The sequence below is a fragment of the Oxyura jamaicensis genome, chromosome 20 (assembly GCF_011077185.1).
Source record: "Oxyura jamaicensis isolate SHBP4307 breed ruddy duck chromosome 20, BPBGC_Ojam_1.0, whole genome shotgun sequence".
In the NCBI taxonomy this organism is placed as follows: Eukaryota; Metazoa; Chordata; class Aves; order Anseriformes; family Anatidae; genus Oxyura; species Oxyura jamaicensis.
Window position 1 is genome coordinate 6,217,589 of NC_048912.1, and position 14,795 is coordinate 6,232,383.

A 14,795-nucleotide genomic window follows, 5' to 3' on the forward strand; every position below is an offset into this window, starting at 1 on the left:
GTTTTTTGAGTGTGAAATTTCATGCAGCAAAATTAATTTTATTATTGAAATTTTTATTACTTATCAACAACTTAGGAAGGAAAAACCAAATGTTTGGGGCCAGTTTTGATGTGGGTTCTGAGTAGCTCAGTTCTGTGAGGTTGCTCACAGAAACTGGAACTAGCAGGGCTCATTCTCTGCTCTTCTTTGGGTGAAAAGGGAGGTTTTATCTTTGTCTTCATTGACTGTGGTGCTTGTTTGTTTGCCTTCCATTTGAACTGATTGTTCATCATTGAAAATGTGGTCTCTCCAGGAAATCTAGCCTGCAAAGTAGAATAGGGACTGAGCTGTCATCCCCATGAGAGACGGCTCTAGTCCCCAAGACAAACGTTGATGTTGAGTGCAATTAAAAGGAAACACTTCTGAATCTGGATTTTCATGATCTTTTGGTTTCATTACATTAATTATTTTTGTTGTTGTTGTTTTTCCCCAGCTTTTCATCCTTATTCAGCTTGGAAGAAAATCTGATTTTTTCCTAGCTTTGGTTGCTTGTTTTTCTCAAGTGTCCTTATCTGTACCTGTTCTGCTCTAACAAGGCTGAGCTGCCAAGAGATAGCGAGCTTAGCAGCGCTGAGAATTCCTGGGGTTCTGAGAGCTTCCCTCTTCCTAGTGCAGTACTGTAGGAGAAGAACAAGAGGACTGTGTTTGATCTCAGTTCAGACAAACATTACTCAAGTGATACTCCTACTTGGTCAGGATACTGTCAGGGGACAGAATCAGTGAAGATTTGCCAAAATCTGTTCCTAGACCTGCTGCACTTAAGGCTTTGGGAAATACCAGGCTTAAACACAGGTAAAAAATTAGGGCCTTTAGTTTCTGTCAGCACCACAGTCCTTCCTTTTGAAAACCTGCTGGGCAGAGGGAGCTGCATTGTGAAAGCTTGCGGGGTTACCTGAACTTGCACCTGGGGTAGCTCAGCTCAAGTGGCAAAAGTATTCCACAAAAGCACAGTGCAAAATCCACCAGGTAGCGTCTAGTCACAAAGCACTGCAAGAAGCTGTGGAGTCATTTCCTCGTCCTCTCACCCCTGTATTTTTTACCCTCTTCTCCCTGCCCACACCCCACCGTGTGTGCACGGACCCACTGGGGTTACACGGCTGGTGCAAAGCTCAGAGGAAGCAGGTTACAGTAGTGCAGGTCTCTTCTTTTTGTAATTCTCTCAGATCATTTGGAAAGCGGGAAGCTATGGTATCATGTGCAGGTAGCACAGCTATAAACGTGTTCTCATCACAATTTACACATAAAGCGTGAGTCCCTCGAGGTAACTCATCCCCCTCTTGACAGCTTTAATAAAGGATGATGGATTGTTTCTAAATGACAGTTTAGGAGGATCAAAAATTCCCCCCTGTATTGTTTCGAGCTCTGGTGTACAAGAGCTGTTTTGTGTTCTGTGAAAGTTGTTTTTGCCTGTAAGCGCTGGGGCTCTGTTACTCCCTTTCACCATGGTGAGAACTGCTTGTTTACCACAGGAATAGATTCCTCCTGCTGCGTACTCGTCACAATTTTTGAAGAAATGTGGAAAAGCAAAGCCTGGCATGGGTAGGAGGTGGGGAAATGCCAATAGCTGAACGTGTTGCCGCTGTCAGGATGCTGCTCTGGGCGGCCTCCCTGTACAGGCTGTGCGGAGGAGGAGGGATCGGGTGCTGCGCTGGCTTTCCTCCCAGGGTTGCCTCTGAGGGGTGAATGCTAGGGGGAGGCTTTACCTGAACCCACCTGCGCTGGCTCAGCTCTCCCCAGCCAGCATCCAAAGAAAGCATTAGAGATCCAGCACTCACCTGCACTCTCTTTCCCCCCTCTCTGCCCTCTTTTATTTTTAAAGGCTACATGTGGCAGCAAATTAGTTCTGGAAGGCAGATCTTCCCTCTCGTTTCTTTTTGGCGTGAGATTTATTTCTCATTGCTTGTGCTTTGTAGCTACGCTTGGCAGAGTGGAGTTTGTTCAGCTGTCCATTCCCTAGCTAATCTTGTGTCTTAAAATAAAAACAAGCAAGTGGATCTTTGGAGAAAGGATGCCACATGACTCTCTCCACGTCTTCATGTGGCTAAAACAGCACTGCTCAAAATCATTCCTATGGTAAGAAACACGTTAAGAAGAAAAGGCTCTTTATTAGGGCCAATTTCTCAGTTGATGGTGCTCTGAGATGACAAAATGAGGCCTAGACAAGAGCCCACTGTGGCTGCACAGCAACAAAATTATACCTCTTTCACTGTATTTAGGTCACTGTGGAAGTAGTGGGGCTGAGTGCCTTTTGGAGCCCACCACCTTCTGTTAGGATGGAATCAGCATAATCCAGCTTTTGCAACTTGTACATGAAGCTATCCCTTGATGCATACATCCAGAGTTAAATCGAGGCTAGAACTTGCCCACAGATCTAGGATCCAGGGGACAAGAAGCTCTTAGTCATCTGTCAAAGGAGGACTGTCCGAACCTCCTGTTTTCTGAACCTTTACTTCTCTGCCATGAAATTCTTGCAGTAATGCTTCCCGCAGCTAAGAAGCTTTGGCAGGACATCAGCTACTTTGTTGGGAGGGAACCATGTAAAACTCACCTGTCCATCCTTTCTCTTCTTAATATCACAGGATGGAGCAATGTTTTTGCTCCCTCCTGGCCCAGAAGCTTCAGTAGTATTATTGTTGTTTGGGGTACCAACACCTGAGTACAAATTTTCAAACAACCTTCTAAAAATTTGTAGGTACCTGGTCCATAAAGACAAGATTCCAGGACATACCTATGCATGAAAGTGTGTGTATGTGACTGCAAATGTAATCCAAGGTGTTTTCTTATATATAAAGATCTTTTTTAAAAACAAACAAACAAATAAACTCTTCCATTATGTATTGGAAAAAGCAGTGACAGAATTTTAAATTGGGTCGTTGTCTTTGAATGTCTTTCAGTAAGCAGACCTCAGTATTAGCCTGCAGTCTTTACCGCCTATGTTTGTCAAGATTTATTGTATGCTTATTTCTGGGGAGCAGGTACTTTTTTTCCTGTTGGAAATTCTTTATTTAAATATATCCCACTGTTCTGATTGCTGCTGTGTTTTATGAGCGTGATATTCTCTCCCTTAGGCACAACAGGGATTTACCAGGGAGCCAACGGCCTGACAAATTCTGCTGGATTCAGTGCTGTGCATCAGGTATGGCTCAGCATTTATTATTGGCAACCTTGTCACTTATTTTAAGCACCTGGGAGACTGGCAGATCAAAGAGATTATCCTGGTGTTTACATATATTTAAGGAAGGTTCTAGCGTGTGTTTTTGCCGTGTGCCATTTTGGCCTGCTCGGGTGGCCTGGCGCTTAGTTTTAAGATGTGTGTGTCAACACACATGCTCCTGGAAGTCTCTGCTGTGGCGTTGCGCAGCAGTTCCAAGAGTTTCATCATTTCACTGCCATCTTACAACTTTCAGATATGTTTTCCATCTTACACAGAGAGCTCCCCTTTTAGGATCCTGTCCTCTGCTGTCTTGGCACTGTGTAATAAATAGGAACAAATTGAAAGAGGTGCTGGCAGGTGCTGAATACTGAGCCATCTGAGCCGTCTCTGCACTTCCTTCTTTGAGAGTACACCTGTCTGTGGGCTTCATGCTTCAGATACCTTGAGAAATGTGTGTGTATAAATAAACAGCAAGCATAAATGCACAAGACAGATGTTTTTGCAGTAGTAGATGGCTTTTCTGATTGGACCAAACAAATGCGTACACTGTCCAGAAGATGTTTTTTTGTTAGCCATGGAGCAATAATTTCAATCACTAGTCAGCAAGGTGGTTGTTCTGACTCATATTTGTAATGACAACAGTGGGCAATTATTGTTATTACTTCAGCTTTGGCTACAAACATGGTCGATAAACACTGATAGAAGTGCATTTGATTGAAGTATAGAGGTTACCTGCAAAAAGGAAAAATAAGTGGGATGTTTTCATCATTTTGCGGTGTTCTTTAAGAGAAAACAATGAATTTCTCTCATTTCATTTTCAGCTTAATTTTTATTTTGACAACTAGAGTCATCTTTGTTCTTGAGAGCTCCATGGTGACTGAGAGTTAATGAAATAGTTGTGTCAGACAAAGATGTAAGCAGTTAAGAAGAAAAGGGCTTTTAGTCTTTCTAAAGGCTACTTGTTATTTAATTTTATTTAATACCAGATGCTAACAAATGTTTCTGAGGAAACAAAAACCTTTTGTTGAAAGACAGTATAGTTCTGTATCTAAAACAGCAAACCAGGTGGACAATAGCAAGGGTTGCAATTAAAAACAAAAGAAACAATTTTTTAATATAATTATCCAGAGAGAAGTTTTTGAATCTATGTCAGTGTCATCCTGCTTCTTACAAAGAAGAACAGATGGGCAGAGCATTACGAAGTTTATTTGGGACCTTTTAAAACAAGACAAAGAATATCATGATACCTCAGCTCTGAGATCTCTCACACCTTGTATTTTTAGTTCATTTTTCTACAGACAGGGAAGATCATTCCGGCATTTAGTTCTTACTGAGGCAGTGAGACAATCTCAAGTGTGAGCATTTCTGCAAAACAATTGTTAGATTGTTTTTTTTGATTTTTGTATCCTGTTTGAACAGCTTATCAGAAAATGTTGCTGATCATGGGAAAATGCAGCCTACTTTGCTCCTGTATAGAATTGTTGAGCCCTGTAATGCAAAATGTGTCAGCGCTGATGAATAAAATCCCATAGAAAAAGCAGAATTTGCCTGATTCCTGACCTCTTGTTGAGACCAGCTAGTTCTAATAAAGTATTAATGTATTTGGGAGGAGGAGAAATGTAATTTCATAAGTGAATGAAACATGGTTCTTTAGCAAAAGGCTTCCTGAGCCATGACTTGCTGCATGTGTAGATAAGACGGCCTTGCCATATGTGGTGCCTTATTTATTTATAAGATAACACCAGTTATACACAGAAGTTACATGTTTCTTTTTTCCTCAAAGGAATATTCTTCATACCCAAGCTTTCCACAAAGCCAGTACTCACAGTATTACAGCTCCTCCTACAACTCTCCCTACATGTCCACAAACAGCATCAGCCCTTCAGCCATCCCAACCTCCACTTATTCGCTCCAGGAGTCTTCTCACAATATCACCAGTCAGAGCACAGAATCGCTGTCTGGTAGGTACATTTCTTCTGTTGTTAGTTTTGCAGTTCCTGCCATCTGTAGACATAAGCCCTGTAACCTTGTTGTTGGAATTTCTTTAAATACATGCATTTACACGGATAAATGAGATTTTCTAGCACATAACAGTTCTGCTCACGCAGTACAACACAGAATTTTGGGAAGAGACTCAAAAATACAAGTTCTGTAAGACCATCCTGTGGTGTTTCCATGAGTACGCCTGGTTTGATCTCCTCTAAAGGTAGAAAATAATTGCATGCAAAATCCAGATTAGTACGAAGTGCTAATGTGTTTAGCAATGAGTGGCATGCTCTGAAAAAGCCCCAGAGTTTCCTCACTTATTAGCCCACATCTCCATCAAGGTTCATGTTCACTCCTAATAACAACATATAATATATGCATTCATAAATAAGTTCATCGATAGAGAGTCTCTCTTAAAAAAATAAAAAAATAAAAAATCAGCACAAACGGTTTGTCTAAGTTAAAAGTTCAGGATGAATTCCATGCAGAAAGTCTTCAGAATTTGTGGCCTCTCTTTGAGCGCTTAATTCTTAAAGTTTTGAGGCTTAAATGGTTTATGGAATTATTGACAGATTATGATCCTCCAATGTACTGTTCAAGTACAGTCTTCAGATATCCCTTCCCTACTAAAGTTTTCATTGGCATGCAATAACATTTATATAAAATGCCACATAATTTGAGGATGATCACAGTATACGCCCATTGTAGGTCTGCTGACTTATGGAACAAATCTGAACATCTGTGGTTGCTCTGAAAGAAAAATAAACTAATATTGGTTGTTAAAAAGAAGCGGTCACAGATTGCTCTGAAAGCAGTTGGAGGATTTTCTGTTCTTAGATCTTATCTCAGCCTTTTTGAGAAAGCATGGTTTCAAAAAAGGCTTGTTAGGCACAATCCAAGCTGCTCTGAAGAAGAATGTGGTTATTATAGGAAGCTGGAGAGGCCACAGCTTAGCAAGGTGAAAAGAAAAATATGTTTGAAAAGGATTTGTAATGTAAGGTAAGTGAAATCTGGACAGGTTTATGAAACTCCAGCCAATCAAAACAGATACTTTATACAGGGAAGTTTACCTGTCTCTTCTCAGCTATTTCTAAACTACTGTCCCTTGTGAAATGGAATACAGCTAAACAGGCTAGCTATGTATTTTTAAAATAAAAATTGATGTTGAAAGTATCTTTTTAATCATGAGTATTCATTGAGTTAAGAAAACATATCATTTCTGCAGATGTTGAATTGATCCTCATTTCCTTTTCCACTTTCTAATTTCTCTCTTGGAAAAGGAGGAGGGAGGGGTAAAACTCAAAAAGCTGTGTTGTTTTTGTGTTTGTTTGTTTGTTTGTTTGTTTGTTTTGTTTTTTGTTTTGTTTTGTGTTTTTTTTTGTTTTGTTTTAAATTTAAAAATGTGCTAAGGTTCTTGAAGTGACACATCCACTTCAAAATGTTTTATATAAAGTCTTGGTGCTTTCTGAAATTGTTGCAACTAATTGTAGAAGTTATAAATCATTTCTCTAACAATGTCAGCTATTGACATGAAAAGAGATTTTCTGATAGTGTTTGCATAATTTTTCTGGTGCTCTCCCCTAAAAGCTTTCCCGCTTTTATTATAATGATCGGTGCAAAATTTAAGTTTACAATGGAATTCTTTTTTTTTTCAAAATAGGGGAATATGCAACAACACCAGCAAAAGATATAGAAACAGACAGACATCACAGAGGTTCGGATGGCAAGGTACGAGCCCGGTCAAAAAGAAGCAACGATCCTTCCCCTACTGCTGACAGTGAGATTGAGGTAATAACATTAACTTACATTCCCCTAGTAAATCCAGCAAAGAGAAATGATTGCATCTATTAGCATAACTGACTATCAGATTAGTGAGTTGTAAGAGCCAGAGTAAAATCAGTAATATAACTGAAGCCTTTTAAATTGGGTAGTCAGAATAATCACAGTTTCTGTATTATTAGTATCTCAGGCTCTTAGCATCTCAGACGGTTTTTCATACGTACGTTTTTTTACTTTTTGCTTCTTGTAAGTCTGCTGTTTTGTTCTCCCAACTTGACACACAGCAGGTGATTTCTGTGATTGTTAGGAGAGAAGACTCTCAGGGCAATCAGCATGCACTTAGTTCCAGAATTCTTCTTTCATTTTGCGTGCTTTCGCAAAGCATCTGCAGTCAGTGCTCTAAATGGGCTTGCGATCTTAAAAAGCTCTGGTCCAACAGGACATATCTCCTGAATGAACAAATCCTTGCAATTGCGTAATGTGTAACTGTATTTCTCTTTTCCACCCCGTCTGTCATCACAGCGTGTATTTGTGTGGGATTTGGATGAGACGATAATTATTTTTCACTCCTTACTCACGGGAACCTTTGCATCCAGATATGGGAAGGTAAAACTTAATTTTTTTAACATTACTGCTTGTCCAGCCAAATTGCATTGGGAACTGTGGGGGCAGCTAATAAGACAGTTTTTCAAACAGATGCTGCTGATTTTATTCAGACACATTTGTATAAATATGTCCTGTGGTATTTCCTTCTAATGTGAAAATTTAATTTACCTCTCCTTCATGTTGCAAGTAGCCCCGTGTTTTTCTAAAGCTTGTATTGTTGGCTGCTGCTAGATAGGACATCAGGATGTTCTTTTAATTCTGTCTTCTGCTAAAAAGAGCCTAGCCAGCAGCCAGAGAGCAGTAACTCTGGCCTGAATGAGGTAACATTTTGTTGTTGTTGTTGTTAGAATGATGTTTTCTTTTGAATCTCAGACAACTTTTTGTTGGTGGTGGTGGTTTGGTTTTTTTTAGAAGAGATTTTGTATTAGTCTTGGTTACCACAAAGACTACTGGCTCTTCTTCCCACATAGCTGCTGTGGAATACATTTTTGAGAGTTTTAGGAATCAGATCTTCAGCTATCCATGCGTCAGATACCCCCCTTTGAAACACTGACAGTTGTATTTTTTAGGCAGCTCTCTGTGGCTGAACAGACACAACTTGGCTGCTAAGGAGAAAATGCTGGGTCTTGGATTTAGTACCACGTGCTTCAATTTCTTCCTAAGGCAGCTTTTTATGATAAACACTTAAGTCACTTTGAATTACACAATGTCAAACACTTTTAAACGGGTGGGAAAAAAGACAATATCATTACCTAATTAAAGTGGATGACCTAGTTGGCAGCTGTTTCCACACATGGCTTTTGAACAGTCAGCTTCATCAGGAGACTGGAAAATAACCCTGCTTCTCTCTAGAAAGCAGAAATATGATTTGACATCATTTCATGGCTTTAGCAGCTGTACTTGTTTTACGACAGTTATAACAGGCTGAATGTGTAATTAGTAAGATAGATTTATTGTTCGCTGTTAGATGTGCACAGTTGTAAAAGGATATAAAATGGTGTTTGTGGTGTGGAAGTCTACTGCAGCACTTGGAATGCTGCTAACACTTCTAGCAGCACCCTCTGAAAACCAAGCATGTGTTTCCAAGCAGGGATTTATTCAGACCCATGTTGTACAAGGTAATTGAAGCGGTTACTTTTCCCAGGGAACGTAATGAATGAGGCAGCCTGAGGTATACGTGTGTAAGCTCAAACCTACTGCCTGCAAAAAAAAGAAAGAATTAGGCAGGATCAGGAAATATAAACTGAGGTGGTGTAGACCTGCGATGTGGTCATACTTAGGATTGATTAGGGGCTGCAAATGGCATATGGAGAATTCCCTTAACTCTGTGGGGGGGACATTCTGGCCTAGCATAAAACCCCCAAAGCAGTTCCCTTCATCTGCTGCCTCCTGTCCAAGCTTGGAGGATGTGGCGTCGAGATCTGCTGTGTGGGGGACAGATGGTGATAGGCCAAGAGCTGTGACAGACTCGCAGAGGTGAGGAGCCCTGCCATCACAGTGCCCACTCTTGCTGATGGGCTGCCGTGGAGGAAAGCTGCCATTTCTGTAGCAGCCAGCGTGGGGATGAAGTGATGGCAGGGAGTCAGCCAGAGAGGATTTATCCAAAGCCTTCACCAGCAGCTGGGCTGTTCCCGTCAGCTCTGAGAGCAGAGTTAGGCCAAGGCAGGGCGCTTGTGAGCAGCAGCCTACGGAGAGGAGAGCACAGAAAAATGGAAACTCATGGGATTGTCCGCTCTGAAAGGCCTGTAAAGCTAGAAAATGACAAAGTTCCATTGGCTGTTTCCTTTATACAAATGTAAAGAGTGGTATCAGCAGGGATTTTTTGTTCTTAGTGAGTGAATCGCCTTTTCTGTTAAGCTACAACAAGCTCTTTGAGGACCTCCAGTAGAAGGATAATATTATTTTTCTAGTTTTTCATTTGCTTCATCAGTTTTAAATTCCTCAGAGCTTTTCTATAAGGTAATGGTTGTGTTATAAAAGTATTATAGGCTAACAGCTTGATCCAAAGACAACCAGAGGCTTCAGTGGGGTTTGGAACAGACCTTAAACCAAGAGGGAAATAGAGCACACTCAGACAGGCTGTCCTGGGAACCATTAAATAGTAACACAACTCAGAAATGTTCAAGTGAGTTAAACTATCAAATATAAATGAAGCAGTGAGCCAAAGGTTAATGGTGTTTCAGAATCTCTTACTTTGTGAAAAACATAGGAAGCGTTGATCTCAAAGTAAATTAAGTATCAGGGCCTAAAATTCTTACGTTTATATATAAATGATCATAAAAGATTCACGTGCCTGTGATTAGACATGCACATGCCTTGAATTAAATCTCACACATGAAGGTCTTGGTTCTGTCTTCCTCCAGAAAGTGTGCCAGTTCATCCAAGATTCACCTTTCCCTGAGCAACAGTCCTGTCCTTGTATCGTCCTGTTGGTTGTGCTGGTAGAGCTGCTGTGCAGCCACTCAGAAAATTGGACTATGAAGTTGCTTAAGCTGAAAAATAACACCTTTTTCTGGGGTGACTTTTCCTGGGAGAGGAGAGAAAGGGAAGGAGGAATATCAACCTAGCTTCAGAGACTGGGGACTAAACTCCTGTGTTGTTTAGCTACAAAATCACAATGCTTATGCATTGTTCTTTTCGTGGTGGTGGTGGTGGTAGGGAGCTGTCCAAAACAATCAGGTTTTGGATAGAAAAAAAAAAATAAAAGAATAAAAAGGTGTAAAAAGGTGTAGAAAAAAAAAAAAAAAAGAAGAAAAAGGTGTAGGAAAGAATTCACAGAAGTATTATCAGTTAGAGTCATTACATGGCTCTTGGACATTAATGATTAGTGCTCCAATGCCTGCATTCTGACCTGATTTCATGTGAAAATTCTCTTTATGTCTGGTATAAAACTCATCTGAGGGAAACCTCTGTGGTCCTTGCCATAGATACGGGTTCCTCAGTGCATGAGCAGTTGGTCTCAGGTGTTTAGAAAATACTTTGCTCATAGCATTAATAGAAGTTAAAGCACAAAAATTACTCAAGGTTGAAGTACGAATGAATAGCCGAGTCTGTGTTGCTCCTTTAGTTCCCTCGGTCAAACTCTGTGCACTGTCCCGTGGTTAGTCATCAGACACGGGGTCTTAATGTCTTTCCCATATGGTCCCTGCAGTACAGCCTTTACAGTGGCAGCCAGAGTGGCCTACGAATTCACGTCTCCTTTTGCTTTCTTGCCCATGGTTGAATGGATGCATACTTGCACAAACACGGAGTCACGGTCTAAATGGCTGGGGCAGCAAAGCTGTCAAACCTGAGGAAATCTTTCCACCCCTTCATTTGTTAGGAGAAGGCTATCTGAGAAAGAAAAGGGGGAAAAACAGTTCTATAGCTAATTAACGCTGGAGTTTTTAGAAACCTGTTCTGCAGGCTTCTGATCACTGCATGGGTGCAGAATATTTACCAAGTGCTTAGAGACCACACCAGACATAAACCATCATTATAGCTTAATGTGCTATCCACCCAGCCCTTTCAATCCCTTCAGACATGTATAATAGAGCTCCCATTCAGCAGGAAGGTGGCTGCAGCCTTTACTGTGTCTGCAGAGATCTGCCTGACAAATCACTAACGAAATACAATGGGAAAAATGCATCAAAATCTATTACAGCGCTGCTGGGATTTCACGTGAATTAAGTACATGTCAAGGGGCCTCGGCCATCTGAGGCAGCGAGGCACAACACAGAAAGACTCTTTTAGCAGTATTAGTTCAGACACAATAAAAAGAGATTATGAGCACTTCTGTGCCAAAAAAACAAAACACTTGAGTCTATTCCTTTTTCCTTGACTGGAGATATTTGCAAGCATGTTCCATAATCTGTTAAAGCATTAAAAGTATTTCTGCATCTCTTTCAAAGAAATGTAAGTATTATGTTGCAGATTCATTCTCTTAAAAGGACAAGTATCAAGAAGAAAGTGTGCACTAAGTGCATTGTTTTCTCAGGATGAAGGGTATGTGAGAGGCTAATTCCTTTTCTCACGATTTTGTACTGTTTCCAGAATGTGAGTTTTTTGTTCTGTGTTGAGATACTCCTTAGTAAAACACGTCCATGGGATTTTAGTGTCAAAATGAAAGGCAATTAAACTAAGATCTAGAGTTAAAAATCATCTTTCCATGCACGATTTACTCTGAAATCCTGGAACTAAATGGAACGAATCCAGAGGACAGTCTAAATACCTGAATTGTGTTGGATTTTTATCAGCACTTTGATGTCTGCTGATACTCGGGAGTTAAGATTCATAAAATTCCCAGTAAGATGCATTTTATTTTGCACTTCAGAAGTGGCAACAGTAGATTTCTCCAAGTTGTAAGCAGCCAGGTATCAGTGTGGTGGGCATGGGGCATGCATGGATGTTATGAGGGACTTGCAGTGCCACAGGTATGCTTAGTACCTCACAAGTAGTGAGACTTTAAGGCCTTCTGGACAAAGTAACTTAAATCGCTGCTTGGTCCTGCGGACCTAAAAGTGATTTTCAGCCATTTCAGATGAATGTCATAGCTGCTGTTGGCTGTCTGAACGGGGCTGTCTTGTTCTCATCAGAAATGTTGATGTAGATCTAAGATCCCTCAAAAGTTCCACTGGCAGTTACGTGTTCTTACAAAAAGCTTTAATTTAAGTGAATTATCATTACCCAAAAAAAAAAAAAAAAGTCATTGAAAAGTTCTTGCTTGGCCCTACCTGAGGTCCTTTTAAAAACATAGAGTTGATTATTTTTTTTCTTTTTTCCCTGCTTTCATTGAATGCTTTGAGTAGCCCATGCTTTTCCTTGCATTGTTCTCTCCCAGGACCCTAAGCAGGACCTGACTGAAACACCGTAGGGATTTAATCAAATCTGATGGTGATTCATGCTTCTAATGGCCAAAACTGTCCTTAACTACTTTACAAACTGAGGAGGAATAAAACCCCGTTTTATTGCTCGGCCGTTAAAAACTATTTGTAGAAGTTGCTAAGGTTCAAATCAAAAGCACCCTCCCTTGAGAACCATTAGTTAATTCAAAGTGCCATGGTGTTGCTTTTTTTCTTCTTCCCTCGCTTGAGATGTGGCCTTATATCACTATTGCTGTTCAAACATCTGAGAGTTTTCCATTCCTTTGACAAACATGAGCCAAAGTGCTTAAGGACATCTGTTTATTTTATTTCTTTAATGAGAAAACCTTCCAATTTCTTACAGGCTCAGCTGTGTTTATTTACATTTTGTTAGTCATATGTGTGGGGCACCTTGGGATGTTAAAAACCTGCAGAGGCCTATGTGGAGGGCTGCTAGCAGGCATCCTGGTCAGAAAGGCAGAATGAGCCCTTCCTAAGGAAAACACAGTCCTTGGAACTCCATAAAATAGATTTTCAAAACAAACAGAGCCTAATTCACTCAGTAGATCATGGATTAAGTCACGATGAATACAATTTGGAAAGGATTTTCTGAGGAAGTTGGAGATTTTTTTACCCACTGGAGGCTAAACCTTGTATTTAATGCCTTTTTAAGTTAAATTAAAAAAGCGTTCAATCACCGCAGGTAATAAAAAAGTCTGTTACTTTAGACATGCTGCTACATCAATTATTAGTTCATTATTGGAGAGAAGGGAGTAAATAATTCCAGCTATTTGATTATTTCAGATGTGTATTTCGGGAGCAAACATCTGTGTTTATCATCTGTACTGACTCGAGCAGCAGCAGAAACAGCAAAACCAGACCCACAACAGCTTCGATGCTGGGCACGGGAGATGCTCTGAGCTCATGTAGATGTAACCTCTTGTACTCGAGCTTAGGTGAACCGAGGGCTTCCTAAGCAGAGTGCATGTGTGGCATTTGGAAGTATTAAAGGATTATTTCCGACATAAAATACATGTCAGGAACAATGCTGGATTGTCTAACAAGCATAAGTAAAGGGAGCCTGCTTTCCCATGTCGCTGAATTATGACTTGATTTTTAAGGGAAAGGTAGTTTAAAAAAATGAAGGAACGTAACTTGCATTAGGAAGTTGCATGTACAACACGTGCAGTTGTGCTGAGGCTTACACGCCACGATGTTTCCACCAAGCTTTCCAGGAGTTTTGTATTTTTCACAGAGCTATCAAGGGCTTACGTAGAAATATGGTGATTTTCCTGTGAGTAGGGCGAGGGGGTTAGAACATGTATTTGGTTTAAATCCACTCCTTTTTTTTGACATTTATGCCCTGTATGGTAAAAAGAAATTATTTGTAGACTTTTGGTCGTGAACCTTTCGTGTTACTGCTGTGGTTTAACAGTGATAGGCAGCCTAGTACCACACAGCCACTCTCACCCCCTCCTTAGCAGCTGCTGTGGGGAAGGTTAACTCCATCCCAGCCAGACCCAGTGCAATTCCTCAAAATAACTTCCACTTGTTCTCGAGCATTATGGCCCAGCTTTTAAAATGTATTTAGGTACTGTATTCCCACAGGCCTGGAGTCCACCCATGGATTCAGGCTCTGTATGAATTAGTTACTCCTGCTTGTCCCTAGGCATAGCTCATTTGGAGAGGGAGGAGAGCCTCTTCAACCTCTGTGTGCTTCTTGAATGTGAGGATTTAGTTACTGACACATCCATTTGCTTATTGCAGTAATTTCCATGTCATAGTCCGCAGCCACTTCTGAACAGATCCACACCAGTGAGTTAGAATCCTTCAGTAAATAGTAAGCAGTACTGTGGAAGTGCCTCCCACATCACAGCAATGGTGAATATGGAAAGGTGTCTGAAGAAAAGAGATTAAATGATACCTGCTCTCTGCCTGACTTGGACTTGCCACGAGGTCACACTGCTGATGACTGTAGAGACATCATTTAAATTCAGTAGATTGTCCAACAAACCTGGATAGGTCAATGTTTAGGTAAAACCACGTGTCTTCATTTTGGGGGCCAAGAAGTTTAGAGCCTAGAAATGAGAAAACGGGGTAATGCTATTTGAAAAAGGACAATTCTTTGCCAAAAGAAACATAGTCACTTCAAAAAATGGGTTTGAGCTCCTGAGCTGCTTAGGTACTTAAAGCAAATGGTCTCACAAATAGCCACTCTCTCAGCTGAAGAGCTCTGAGAAGCTGGGTCTAGCAGTTACCCACTTCTATTAAAAAAGATAAACAAAACTAAGCTAGTTAAATCTAGTAAAAGAGCTAAATGTGTTTTCACCCTCAAAGAGAATGATGGGGGGACACAGGGACACCACGAGGACACATGGGGACAGATGGGG

The 14,795-nt window shown here is 40.7% G+C and overlaps 1 protein-coding gene across 4 annotated transcripts in view; it reads left to right on the forward strand.

The window, feature by feature from the left end:
- EYA2 (EYA transcriptional coactivator and phosphatase 2) overlaps positions 1 to 14,795 on the forward strand; it is a 57,699-nt gene that overhangs the window by 21,041 nt on the left and 21,863 nt on the right. For all 4 annotated transcript variants that reach the window (XM_035344205.1, XM_035344203.1, XM_035344206.1 and 1 more), the window contains 4 exons: positions 3,108 to 3,175; positions 4,977 to 5,154; positions 6,840 to 6,967; positions 7,481 to 7,564. In XM_035344205.1, the coding sequence (XP_035200096.1) occupies positions 3,108 to 3,175; positions 4,977 to 5,154; positions 6,840 to 6,967; positions 7,481 to 7,564 (458 nt within the window). The remainder of the gene's footprint in view (positions 1 to 3,107; positions 3,176 to 4,976; positions 5,155 to 6,839; positions 6,968 to 7,480; positions 7,565 to 14,795) is intronic.